We start from the raw sequence: 12,518 nt of genomic DNA, 5'->3' as shown, positions 1-12,518 counted from the left end.
GAGATTATCCTTTGGCCCTATCCGACTTTCCAGTACTGAAACTAAATGGTAAAAGGTATGTAGTTATGAAAGTGAGTCAAATCTGCTCTCATTATCGAGTCTTAGGCATTTAAAAGGGTAAGTGGATGTTACCTAGTGAAAAATTATGCAGCTAGCTCCCACCATATACAGTACTGTATAATTTGAAAGTTTCTGCTTCATTAACATTTAGTTTAACCGAAAACTGGTCACCTGTCGCCCTCTAGTGTGCACGTAGGGCGGCTAATCCTCTCTTCAATCTTACTTAAAATATAAAAATGAACCTGGATCCTGAGAGAGAGAGAAAAATAGCAATAAATACAATTAAAACTCATGAATAAAGAGCACCAATGAATTATTCTTACTACTGCAGATCTTTCACTGTTGCAAAGTTATATATAAGATATCAATTCAACTGACCACACGATCATTATATTTACCTTTATTTCTTTTATTACATACCTTGCATTTATACATAGACTCTATTCTTTTACACAAGTTACATGATCCGGTGTGTATATGTATATATGTACACATTCAGTGATGAAAACGACGAGTGTGACGCGTTCGCGTTAAATCCTGTCTCTGTGATGATGATGATGTTGATGACGATGACGATGACGATGGCGATGACGAACTGCATGAGCCATCTTTCATGAGCCATCATTCTTTTCTCCGAAAAAGAAAATCCCACAGTCGTGAGCGCGTGTAGAAAAATGTCCGTCCTTGTCCAGGCGAGACTGAAACGCAGCAGTGACTTAATCAGAAGTCCGAGTTGTTTTGCTCCTAATGTTGAACTTTAGAACCGAATTTGATGCGACGTTCCAGGTGAAGGTCGATGATCTGCAATACATGACAGTGTTCTGCAAATGGAAATAAATATGGAGTCCTAAAAAAAAAAAAAAAATGTCAAAAAAACGTGTGCGTACAATCATCGAGTGAGTGTGAAGGTGGCAATCACAATAAATGCACTGCAGCTGAAAAGTCTGGAATATACCTGTAATATTAGTTGTTAATATAAATAATATCGATTAGGAAGCAAAAAACATTTCATATGCTATGCATACATTTTTTTAGGTAATACTTTATTCTATTTTTTTTGGGCGGGAAAGGTTTTATGCAGTTATCCATTATCCATCGAGATTTCATTTTCCAAACAAAAGGTGTTCTGAATATTCATTTTATCATATTATTCTAAATGTTATATTTCATTCGGGAAAAATTAAGAAAACGTCGTTCCTTGCAAAGAAATTCACCAATAAATCTGTAAAGTCGCAACCGACGAATGCTAGAATACGAATATAACCTGCAACAAAATGTGCATTAGGTTGAGAACATTCATTCCAAACTTATGAAACATTTCCACTACGGGGTTGTTCTGCTGTCAGAAGTAATCGTACATCGTAGAGATACATGAAGAATTCGTTAATTAAATATTAGATCACATATCGCAGCTACAGATCCTGGTTTTTTTATACAGCTCCCTCCGGTAATATTGGCACCCCTAGTCAATATGAGTGGGGGAAAAAAAACGGCTGTGGAAAAAAAGACTTACTTATTTTTCACAGCCTTCTTTGCTCATATTTAGTAAGGGTGCCAATATTATCGGAGGGCGCTTTTCGTTACGTTATCAGACATTATGATTATCCTTTATGAATTACGTTATGTCCTGTTCATGCTACGTTTAGTATCACTAGTGTAGTATTTTCAAGGGGCGGGGCCGAGAGTGATATCTTCAGGAGAGCAGAGTGGGCGGGGCCAGTCAGGTAGCTTCAGATAGCTGACATGCCTGAGCTTAACCTAAAGGATGTTTGTGTTTTGTCGTGAGAAACATATGAGTGTTGTTTTGTCACATAACTCTTAATTCATGCGCAAGTTCAAACATATTTCCATTGAAGTTTTTCGCAACATTCCAGGTGTCAACAAATGGTTTATCTTCTGGTCGATTAACAGGAAACGTTGATTAACGCCATGTAAATTATTTAACGTCGATTTCCATTCCCATTGCCTAAATCCTCACATATTTTAAAGGGCTGAAACATTACAAAAAAAAAACAAAAAAAAACGAATCCTTGGAAGGAAATATAGCTAATAACAACAATCTCAAGGTTACATCAGCCATTACTTTTGACAGTAAATCAACTCCATAGTTGTTTTGAGGCAAAGCGTTCACGGAAACCACTTTTTTTTTTTAAATACACAAGCTGCACGTTCCAGTAAAAATCAAACTGAAATGTTGAGTTAAAAACAGTATAAATCTCACTGTGCATGTCACGGGGTCAAAATGGCCAGGAAATAAACAATGTCCATGTACATAAATACACGCAGAGTATATTACGCCAACCTCGCAGCTTCTACCGGTAACGTATCTATACTACTCTATGTAGCTATACTGTTGGCTGGGGGTCCGTTGGTATTATCAATTATAATATGGTTCTTGTTGAATTTTTAAGAGCTACAATCCAAACCATATTCAAATCACGACTGGGTTCCTATTACTTTTAAGGTCCAATTTTCTACGGGATTAAATGGGTAAGTTAACAGAATGTGATATTCTGGGATATATATATATATATATATATATATATATATATGTGATGACCTTTTTAAGGGCTTCTTAATGCATTTTTTTTTTATAAGTTAGCCATTTTATTTCGACTTACCAATTGTAAAATGGTTCCTATTGGATTTTTATGATTTAGTGACTCCAGTATGTTTGAATTTCTTTTTGACGATATGGTTTCAATGGTTGTATTAGATTTTGATCGGCTACCCGTTGTAATATGGTCTGATTTGAAGTCTGTAGGTAAGTTACTGGAATATAGTTTCAGTTCTAAGTGGTTCTTATTACATTTTTTATAGGTTTTCTTTCCTTGGGTTGCCAGTTGTTAGATGGTTCTAGTTAGATTTTTAATGGGTCGGTCATTCGAATCTGGCCTCATTCACGAGTGCAAGGAGTGACGTTGTTCTTCCTTGGACATCCGGTTGGCGGTAAACGGCATTTCAGAATGCAATAGCAAATTAAAAACCATCATTCGCATGTCTGGTAGGTAGATTTGAAGAGCGGGATGTCAATTAGGACCGTGTTGTTTTGTTGTCGGATGTTCCCTAATGAGGCGTTTAAGCTTTCCCTTACATACCGTTCCACTGGTCATTTTGTTTCGACAGCTTTACGTGTGAAACTGGCTCCACCAGAAATGCTTCAGGGACGGACGTGTGCAGTAACTTACTTATTGTTTTTCTCATTGAAAAGTTCCATATGGCTTAGCCATTTAGCATATGATCTCGATTCTTATGGGTCAGTAATTATAATATGGTTTGATAACACAACTGGATGATCATGGCATACTGTTAACTATAAGGTTGTTATTTGTATTGGTTACTGATTAGAATATGGTTGGACTGTCTAGAAGGTTCTTAGAGGATTCCTATAGGTCAGCCATTTTGTTCTTTGGGTTTAGTGATTTGGTAAAATGGTTCTTATTGGGTTAATCGTTGGGAGAGAGTCATTTCAGGAGGTTCCTATTGGGCCAGGCATCAATTTGCGCAAATTATATTAATATAAGACTCGTCTAGATGTTGAGTTCAGGTATTAATGGGAATTTTAAGGAAGTCCTAGTTGTTGCATTCTGAGTTTTTGAGGTCCAACATAAGCAGCCTGAGTGGAAGAATGATGAACGGTCAGTGTCCTAAATCTACTTTCCCATGATTACTCATAGGAAAGCCATCATTTTGAAATTCTCCAATGGGAATATTAAGGGAATTGTCCATAAGGTCTATAACAGCACACACACACACACACACACACACACACACACTTTCAACCCTGTGCCATAAAAAGTGATTGTGTCAGTGATGAATCAATATGAGTATGGAAACGAGTGTATTTACTATATCAGTGAGTGTATACACCACTCTGTACTCGTGATTAGTCGTAATGTGGCACTGATGGACGAGTCTCGATACTGCAGAGTGAGTCCCGATATGTTCTGAGTGCTATTTAGTGCATCAGTGAAACTGTAATAGAGTGTACGTCTGAAAGTTTAATGGGATAAAAGGTCAGAGACTCGGTCCATGTCAGTCCAAACCTTACGCTCTAAAACTACAAAGTGTGTCTGAACAGATTATTATCCCCCCCCCCTGATATAGAAAACACGTAGGAAATTTTCAGAAGTCTTGTACCGGAGTAGTAAATGTTAATATGAATGAGCATCGATGAATTAGGCTACAGTGTGTGTTCACGCATGTATTTTTACCTACGATCTGGAAAATACTTTTGAAAATCCATTTGCGCTCCAAGCGTTGAATATTTAATGAGATTATTGCACATAGCCTCTTCAGTGCGAGAGATTATATAATATATATATTTATTTATATTTATTTATATATATAAGAACTATCTACAGGCTAGTTTGACACTGAACTATGTCTATACGCGTCTACTCAACAGTCCGCTCCTTTGTTGTTGTTGTTGTTGTTGTTTTTCCCCCCTCGTGCATACTATTTTAGGAGGCTAATCTATGTTATCTCGATATACCACTACATACTCGAGTGTGAAATGGGGGCATGCTGAGATACAGATCATGAATCTCTTTGTTTTTTGTTTTTTTTTCCCGTTTTTTTTTTTTTTTCGGATTATTTTCAATACTGTACTTCAACTAGGTCTACTCGCTATATCGGTTATCATAGCAACGGCTATGTAGAGATGTTACTCGTCCATTTGACACATAAGGGGTGGTGGGGGAGGTGCTAAGAAAAAGGAGGTTGGGTGGGGGAGGTGCTAAGAAAAAGCAAAAAAACTAAACAAAACACCCATCTGGACATACAAAATGGCACCCCAAATTCGCACAAAGCCTCCTCGTCTTCAGTCGTCATTTTAGTTTTATTGTGTGTGTGTGTGTGTTTTTTTTTTCTTTTCTGTCCAGAAACGTTCATGTTTTCACGGAACGTAAAAATATCGAGGTAACGTTCCGGGAACGTTCGTTTGAGAACGTCTCCAGCCGACCTGAAACTGTACGGTTTAGCACTCGTGCAAAACGTAGCTGCGGATTTGACCTCGGAAAGTCGGTCGTGAGACGTGTGGAGAGAAGTCCCGGTTTCAGTTTCGACTAAGCAAATGTCGCGAATAGCGCATCCCGCTTCTCTCTCTCTCTCTCTCTCTCTCTCTCGCCTATAATTAAACCACTAGTGCTGAGCAATAGTGTTTAACCACTGGGGAAAAAAAATCATTAATGAAATAAATGATCCTGATTAACAGTTTTAAACTCCCCCCCCCCGCAGAAATACTGAACTCGCTTTCCACTTATCGAAAAACAAAACCGCTTGATTTGGGCCACTTCAGAATTTAAATAATAATCATCTGCATAAGATTTTTAACGCATCACATATCACTACCTCCTTTCCCATCCTCCGGTCTGCTCATTTCAAACAATAACCTTTGTAGGAGTTAAAGACTAAATGTTTTTATAGTACGATGGCAGTAGCTAATAGCAAAACAAGCAAATCTGTACGCTTTTCTTCGTTGGAATTCTGTAAATTTCTGTAAAAAAAAAAAAAAAAGGAATGAAATTGAGTAGAAAACATCCCAGTGTCTAGTATAAAGTCGTAGAATTGACCCCTGAAGTCACAGCGTCTTATTCACTTATTATTCACAGCGTCTTATTATATTACTCAATAATGCAGAACTATAAATGAATAAAATAACTACTCTTTCTTTCATTTATTGCTGTTTCGTAAATCCTCTTCCATAATTTCCTCCCACTGATAACGATCGTTAGTCTCCACAGAACGAAACGTAATCGACTGCTGACTTTTCTTTCTTTAGGACAGGAATTAATGGGGAAAATGCGCGGAATTCGTGTCGTGGTTTCCACGGTAACAGCACAGTTCTTGGGCGCGTTTCGTTCTTGCCGTTGGTTTATTTTCCCCTGACTTAGCGTAGTCGCGATGTCTCGTCACGTATCGTCATGCGCAAATCGGCATCGGAACGTCGGGAAAAGATTTTTTTTTTTTGGTTAATGGAAAGTATAAAAAAAAAAAAAAAAAAAAAGGATTTTTTTTCCCCAGCAGGGAGAATTTTTTTTTTCTTTCTACGTCCTGTCCTGTTTGTACGGTTTTATAGCTGTGATGTTCAGAACCATGAACTTGCCTTGTTTAACTCAGGTCTTTCCGTTATAACTAGGTGTTGTAGAATTGGACTAATAAAAGCTTTTGCTTTACATCTCATTTCTTCATTTCACATGTATCTCGGTTCAATTCGGAATATTCACAGGATAATCGCACTGGTTTTGATGGTTCGTTTTCTCTACAGGTCCAAGAACCTTTTGATATATCACTCAGCACTAGTAGCTAACTAGCTTTCCGGCTTTCCCAAAACTCAGCTACAGAAGATCCGGCATCCGGAAAGTCTAGAAATTCGCACGACATCCACCATCCCAGGTGAACGAATTGCAACGAAGGAGTGGGCTCTTATGTGACGGAAGCAGGGTTTGTATAGGACATGAACGAGGCGTCTGGAAAGGACGCTGCGATACACTGATATAGGGACCGTGATCGAATGGCAGGGTGAAAACAGACGCTGATGCGTTAAAGGGGTAGATTTTAAAGGAGCTGAGGTTCAGGTTCAATTTCAAGTTCCTGCCTTGATGAAAAGGGGGCGGAGATTCGCCGAAAGGGTGCTCTGCTGGACTGCGTGAGTGAAGTGCGCGTGCGTCAGATGGAAATCGGGCACACGATGATCTTGTCCTCCAGCATGACGCTGAGCACCAGGAAGACGACGTAGAGGAGGAACATGATGAAGCCGAGCATCTTGCTCATCTTCCACTTGCAGGCGGCGATGGAGATGATGACGAAGAGGAGCATGATGAAGAGGAGCACGATGGCGCAGAACAGGCCGTTGCTGCTCACCGCCACGGGCTGCAAATTGTTCACCAACGTGTACAAGAGCCACGGGAACGGTAACCTGAAGAGAGACAGGAAACGGCAGGTGAGTATCGTTAAACTTCTTTTAATAATTATGCAGCCGGCGTGCCCGGTTTCTTACCCTACGGTGATGTCGAAGATGTTGGAGCCGACCGAGCTGGACACAGCCATGTCCCCGAGACCTTTCCGAGCCACAATGACGCTGGTGATCAGATCCGGAATGGAGGTCCCAGCTGCCAGGATCGTCAGCCCCATGATCTCCTCCGTGATGCCGATGGTTTCGCCGACCTGCGCGGGAGACGCCCCACAGCACGGCGTTAGTACGAGATCCGCTAAAGCTAGTTTCTCCAGTGAGAAGTCCCAAAATGATTCACTCCAAATTGAAACCAGAGCCGTTTAACTGGATCTCATGTGAACAGAATGCGATGACCGCTCTTGAACCCCGTGCCTTATCCTTACATTATCCATAAGTTATGAATTCGAAGGGTGTGAAGATTGCTACATGAACACAGTTCTGAGATGTAGCATCGAGTATGAGTCAGTAATCTTGTAGATAAAAATAAGTCGTGCGGGAAAAATAAGTTGGACGATCAAGACGATCGGATGTTTTGCTTATCCAAATAGATCAAAAAAGCCGACAATTTCCATGGGGTGTACTTATTTTTTTTACTGATTACTATACAAATATCGCTAACGCTGTTTAATACCGCGATTTAATATCACACTACCAGTTACAGTGCTGGAATTGTACATGCTGTGTATTTCGACGTAAGTCCCCACTATTCTGGTGAGGCGATGCAAATAGTCTGGACATAAAACTTCTCAATCTGGCTTCTGGGGACCTGCAGGCCATTTTTAACAAACAGCTTTTTTTTTCTTTTTTCTTTTTAAGTAACGTGACAATGGTGGAAATCATTATCCAGCACCATAACGAACATCGTTAGATCATTTCCTAATCGGAAAAAAAAAAAAAAAAACTTAATACAACTAAGACCCAGTGGTGTGAAGACATTGTTTTGGGATTTGTTGGTGGGAATAAAGTTCCTCTACGTCTTCGTAGCGCTTTAAAATAAAAGTTAGAACGCACACCAAATGTTTTCCTGCGAGGATTTAAAGCCCTCTTCTACTCGTCCTAATTTCTCAACATCACAAACTGCCAAACTTTCCTCCCCAGACACGTCGGCCTACACTCTGTTACCGACAAAAGAGAAAAGAAAAAGGCGTCGATACGTTGCTCATAAAGCCAATTTAAATCGTTGAGTCATTCTTCCACACGCCAATGAGTCACAAAGCAGCACCAGCATTTCTGGCAGCCGCAGGATGAGGTGTCGCTGATCCAGCTGATGCCATTTTCTAGAATTAGTCGAGAACTTCAGCTCACGCTCAGTACGAACCTGTGAAAATATTCCCGTATTCATTATCCACTCACATCCAGTCTCATAACTGCAGGTTCCTGAAGCCTCTTTTCTGCATTACTTATATCCTACATAGTGTCGTGTAGCTGCTGTGTGTGTGTGTGTGTGTGTGTGTGTGTCATTGAGTCACGGAGCACCTGCAACACTCTTAGCCACGTTTTGACTCCAGCACGTTTGTATTTTGTCTCATGTGCTGTGTGTTTTGTTTCCTGTTACCTGGTGAGCAAACCACACCATCAGGTAGGAGAAGCAAGCGATCCAGGAGATGGAGCCCAGGAACGAGATGGGGAAAAACTTCTTGGCTTTCTGCAATAATAAAGAGGAATAATGATCATTATTGTTCAGTTTCATTATATATATATATATATTATATATATATTTTTTTTACACTTCTAGTCACGTCAGAACACTAAATAATCACCCCGATGACGCATTTTGAATTTGAACCAGTGGTTGATCACGAGTGGAAATTGTGGGTTGAACGTTCACAGGGATGATAATAATGATAATACTTAGCTAGTTTGGCAGTTAGCTTAGCTAACACAGCTCTCCTGCTGTTATTGGTTTCCAAGAAATATTGTAAAACGTGTTTCTAAAGATTTATCAGTATGTTAAACAGATGAAGCATGGTGTTACTCAAAAGTGGTTTTGTTTAAAAGTCCTTGTCTGGAATGTTCAAGTACCCCTCGCTTCAGAACCAGAAGTCCAGGGGGTGGAGTCAGACCTGACCAAGCTCCTTTTACGTGGGGCGGAGTCAAACCAAAAATCCAGGAGATGGAGTCAGACCTGATAAAAGCTTCTCTTACATGGGGTGGAGTCAAACCAAAAGTCCAGGAGATGGAGTCAGACCTGATAAAAGCTTCTCTTACATGGGGTGGAGTCAAACCAAAAGTCCAGGGGTTAGATCAAGCCTGATTAAGTTCTTTTTACCTGGGGCGGAGTCAAACCAAAAGTCCAGGGGGTGGAATCAGATCTGATTAAGCTCTTCTTACCTGGGGCGGAGTCAAACCAAAAGTCCAGGGGGTGCAGTCAGATCTGACTAAGCTCCTGGGGTGGAGTCAGACCTGACTAAGCTCCTCTGACCTGGGGCGGAGTCAAACCAAAAGTCCAGGGGGTGGAGTCAGACCTGACTAAGCTCCTCTGACCTGGTGTAGAGTCAAACCAAAAGTCCAGGGGGTGGAGTCAGACCTGACTAAGCTTCTCTTACCTGGTGTAGAGTCGAACCAAAAGTCCAGGGGGTGGAGTCAGACCTGACTAAGCTTCTCTTACCTGAGGCGGAGTCAGACAAAAAGTCCAGGGGGTGGAGACAACTCATGTTTTAGTCTGGGTTTGTTGTTCTGTGTTTTAGAGTGTGTCATGGTTTAACAGGTACAGGTTAGGCTTATAGGAGGAGTTAGATCAGGATCCAGCTCTACCCCCTGGACTTGCAGCAGTATTAAGAATCCATAATATTCATGTTTATAACGTGAAAAAATTCTGCATGTTAAAATGAACTCATTGTCTGCGTTGGTCTGTAAATTTCTCTCCCATATCCTTCACATTAACTCGACGTACAACGTATCCAAGGTCCTTCTTTACCCTACAGCACACCTAGTCTTCATAAAGTTACACTGCATGCTTCATCAAAACGCTTCCCAAACCAAATTGGGAAAACCATGAGCGTTCATGGTTTTTCAGAACAGTAGGAGGATCTTAGCTGTCCATCAAACACACACTCACGGGCTTACGGACGTCGGGCAGCGTGATCCACAGCGGGAAGATGATGGGGAGGAGAAGGAGATACGTCAAGCGCTTACGGTTGCTCTCGGGCCACGACAGGCTCAGGGGCTGGTCTTCCTCATCGTCTTCTTCACCCTGTTTGAAGAGGGTAGAGTCGAAACGTCATGTCATGTCGTACACACCCACACACACCCTCTCCAATCAGAATTCTCACTTGGACAACCATCACTTGTCTGAGCATGCCACATACGCTAGGTGTGCTAAGTTTGCCAAGACAGAAGCAGATCAATACACAGTCCTTCTCACTGAACCCTTTTATCTTACGATGAAACATTTCTATGCTGACGGGCGTGGTGTCTTTCAAGATAACCCCGCCCCCATCCACAGCCACGCCCTTATCCCATCTCATCCCGATGGGAGATTTCACAGTGACGTGTTACTAACCACGTTACCTTCTTCGCTTACTTACTTACTTTTCCTTATCCAAATATGGTTCGGTAGAACAGCTCCTGCTGAACCGATCGGTCACCTGGTTACTTCTTGTAACCTTGGTGATCAGAGCCAAAGCTTTGGAAAAAAAAAACGTGACACACTCTTGCATATACACCCACACACACTCTCGCAGTCTTTCAGTCTCGGATGCAAATGGATACACACTCACTTTTCCGTGAACTTCTCTGACAGAAGGAAGTGAGCATTGTTAAAAATGGGTCAAGTGCCTGGAACAGGCGGTGCAAAGGCAATGCTGACAGCCTGAACATGTTCCCAGGGGAGGTTTTTTTCTTACACACACACGCTTCTAAGTAGGCCCTTCAGCATCATTATATATCACTATAGCGACGGCCAATTATGGAGCGCCGAATTAATAAAATATACTGTAATTAAATACATCATTAAATCGCTTGAATATACGCATAAATAAATGAATCAGTTCAACAAAGCCATCGATAACTACATAAAAAGCTTTTTTAATAGTCTATTGAAACATATCTTTTATTTCATGATTTATTTCAGGCTTTAACGTGCAAATTAAGCTTTACGTCGAGTCGTTCTGATCGGATGGCTAAGAACGATCTAAAATCTAACTGATTTCGAAAAAAAAAAAAAAAACTGTGATAACCAGTTACGTCGCACGTGTTCGTGCCCGTACAGCCGAGTTGTCACGGTAACCTGTTTTTCCATAATCGCATTCAAGATTTAGGAATATCTAAAAACCGCATGAGGAGTAGCACGAACAATACGTCTTTCCCATGCACGTGCCATTTCTTTCAGTTCATTTCTTTCTAGCCTGTGCCAATCACGAGATATGTCATTTATTGTCATTTATTTATTTTTCTTATTAGTTGGGATAAGTAAATGTAAGTAAAAATGTCAATATCGTTTTAGGTAATATACGCCCGTTTGGGGGAGTATATGGGGGAGTTTGAGGGGGTCTGTGGATCCGAAACAGTTTAAAAAAAAAAAAAAAAGTTCAAAAAGAATTTGTTGGGATTTTTTTTTTTTTGGCTGTGGTCCACAAGACATCGCTGTAACTCGCACAAGGCGGTTTGTCAGCGTGAGATGTTTCTAACTGCCACGAAAAGTTGTGGAACAAAACAGATGGTGTGACAGGACAAACTCAGTCTGGTTGATGGCGAAGTCTGTCTGAGACACGAGGCACAAAGCTGCTAATAACTGGCTGAATGTTAAGATGATAACAAATTTTTTTTTTTTTTAAATTCATTTTATGTAGCACTGCTGCTAACGTTCATTCTGTCTGTGCTAGGCTAATTGACATTCAACATTCATGACTGAGCACAGGACATCTTATAAGTAATTAAATGCCGGTTTAATTTCAACGCAGTGTTACATTCTAGTCTGCGATGATGCTAATCAGTCGGTGCTAGCAAGAAAGAGCCTATAAGCTAAGCTTAGCCAATTGCCGCAATGCCAGAGAGCACACACTGCTTCTCCTTCATCTCGTCGGACACGATGCGTATATATATACACATACACACATATATATATATATATATATATATACACACATATATATATATATATATATATATATATATATATATATATATATATATATATATATATATATATATATATATATATTTTATATAAACACACACACACACACACACTGGTGATTTGTACATACAAACAACTGATTTGTTGTCAAATTTGAATGCTAGTTGCGCGACTGACTGATAAATGTTACCATGGCAACCAGTAGTAGGAACGCTTAGTAAAGCCAAGGGAAGCGACTGGCGACTTGCAGCGGTAAAATCGCTGTACGTGTGAACGTACCTTCACACGTGACGTGTTGCTGCTCGGTCTGTCCTTGACACCTGGCTGGGGGTTTGATATTGGCCTAAGTGTGACGTGGCCTGTTGGCTAAAATGTGTTTAACACCCCTGGTTTAGATGTTTTGTGAGTATTCCTTGCGAATCACAT

At 40.5% G+C, this 12,518-nt stretch overlaps 1 protein-coding gene across 1 annotated transcript in view; it reads right to left on the bottom strand.

Moving 5' to 3' along the window:
- Window positions 1–2,618: 2,618 nt before the first annotated feature.
- Window positions 2,619–12,518, bottom strand: part of LOC108260976 (sodium/potassium/calcium exchanger 2) — a 53,558-nt gene continuing 43,658 nt past the window's right edge. Inside the window, exons 7-10 of the mRNA XM_053677716.1 lie at window positions 10,074–10,208; window positions 8,571–8,660; window positions 7,061–7,227; window positions 2,619–6,979 (exon numbers count right to left, since the gene is read on the bottom strand). Of these exons, the coding sequence (XP_053533691.1) occupies window positions 6,730–6,979; window positions 7,061–7,227; window positions 8,571–8,660; window positions 10,074–10,208 (642 nt within the window). The 3' untranslated portion in view covers window positions 2,619–6,729. The remainder of the gene's footprint in view (window positions 6,980–7,060; window positions 7,228–8,570; window positions 8,661–10,073; window positions 10,209–12,518) is intronic.

The sequence above is a fragment of the Ictalurus punctatus genome, chromosome 29, assembly GCF_001660625.3.
Source record: "Ictalurus punctatus breed USDA103 chromosome 29, Coco_2.0, whole genome shotgun sequence".
Taxonomy (NCBI): Eukaryota; Metazoa; Chordata; class Actinopteri; order Siluriformes; family Ictaluridae; genus Ictalurus; species Ictalurus punctatus.
The sequence above is the reverse complement of the archived record's forward strand: the minus strand, read 5'-3'. Positions and strand labels throughout refer to the sequence as shown.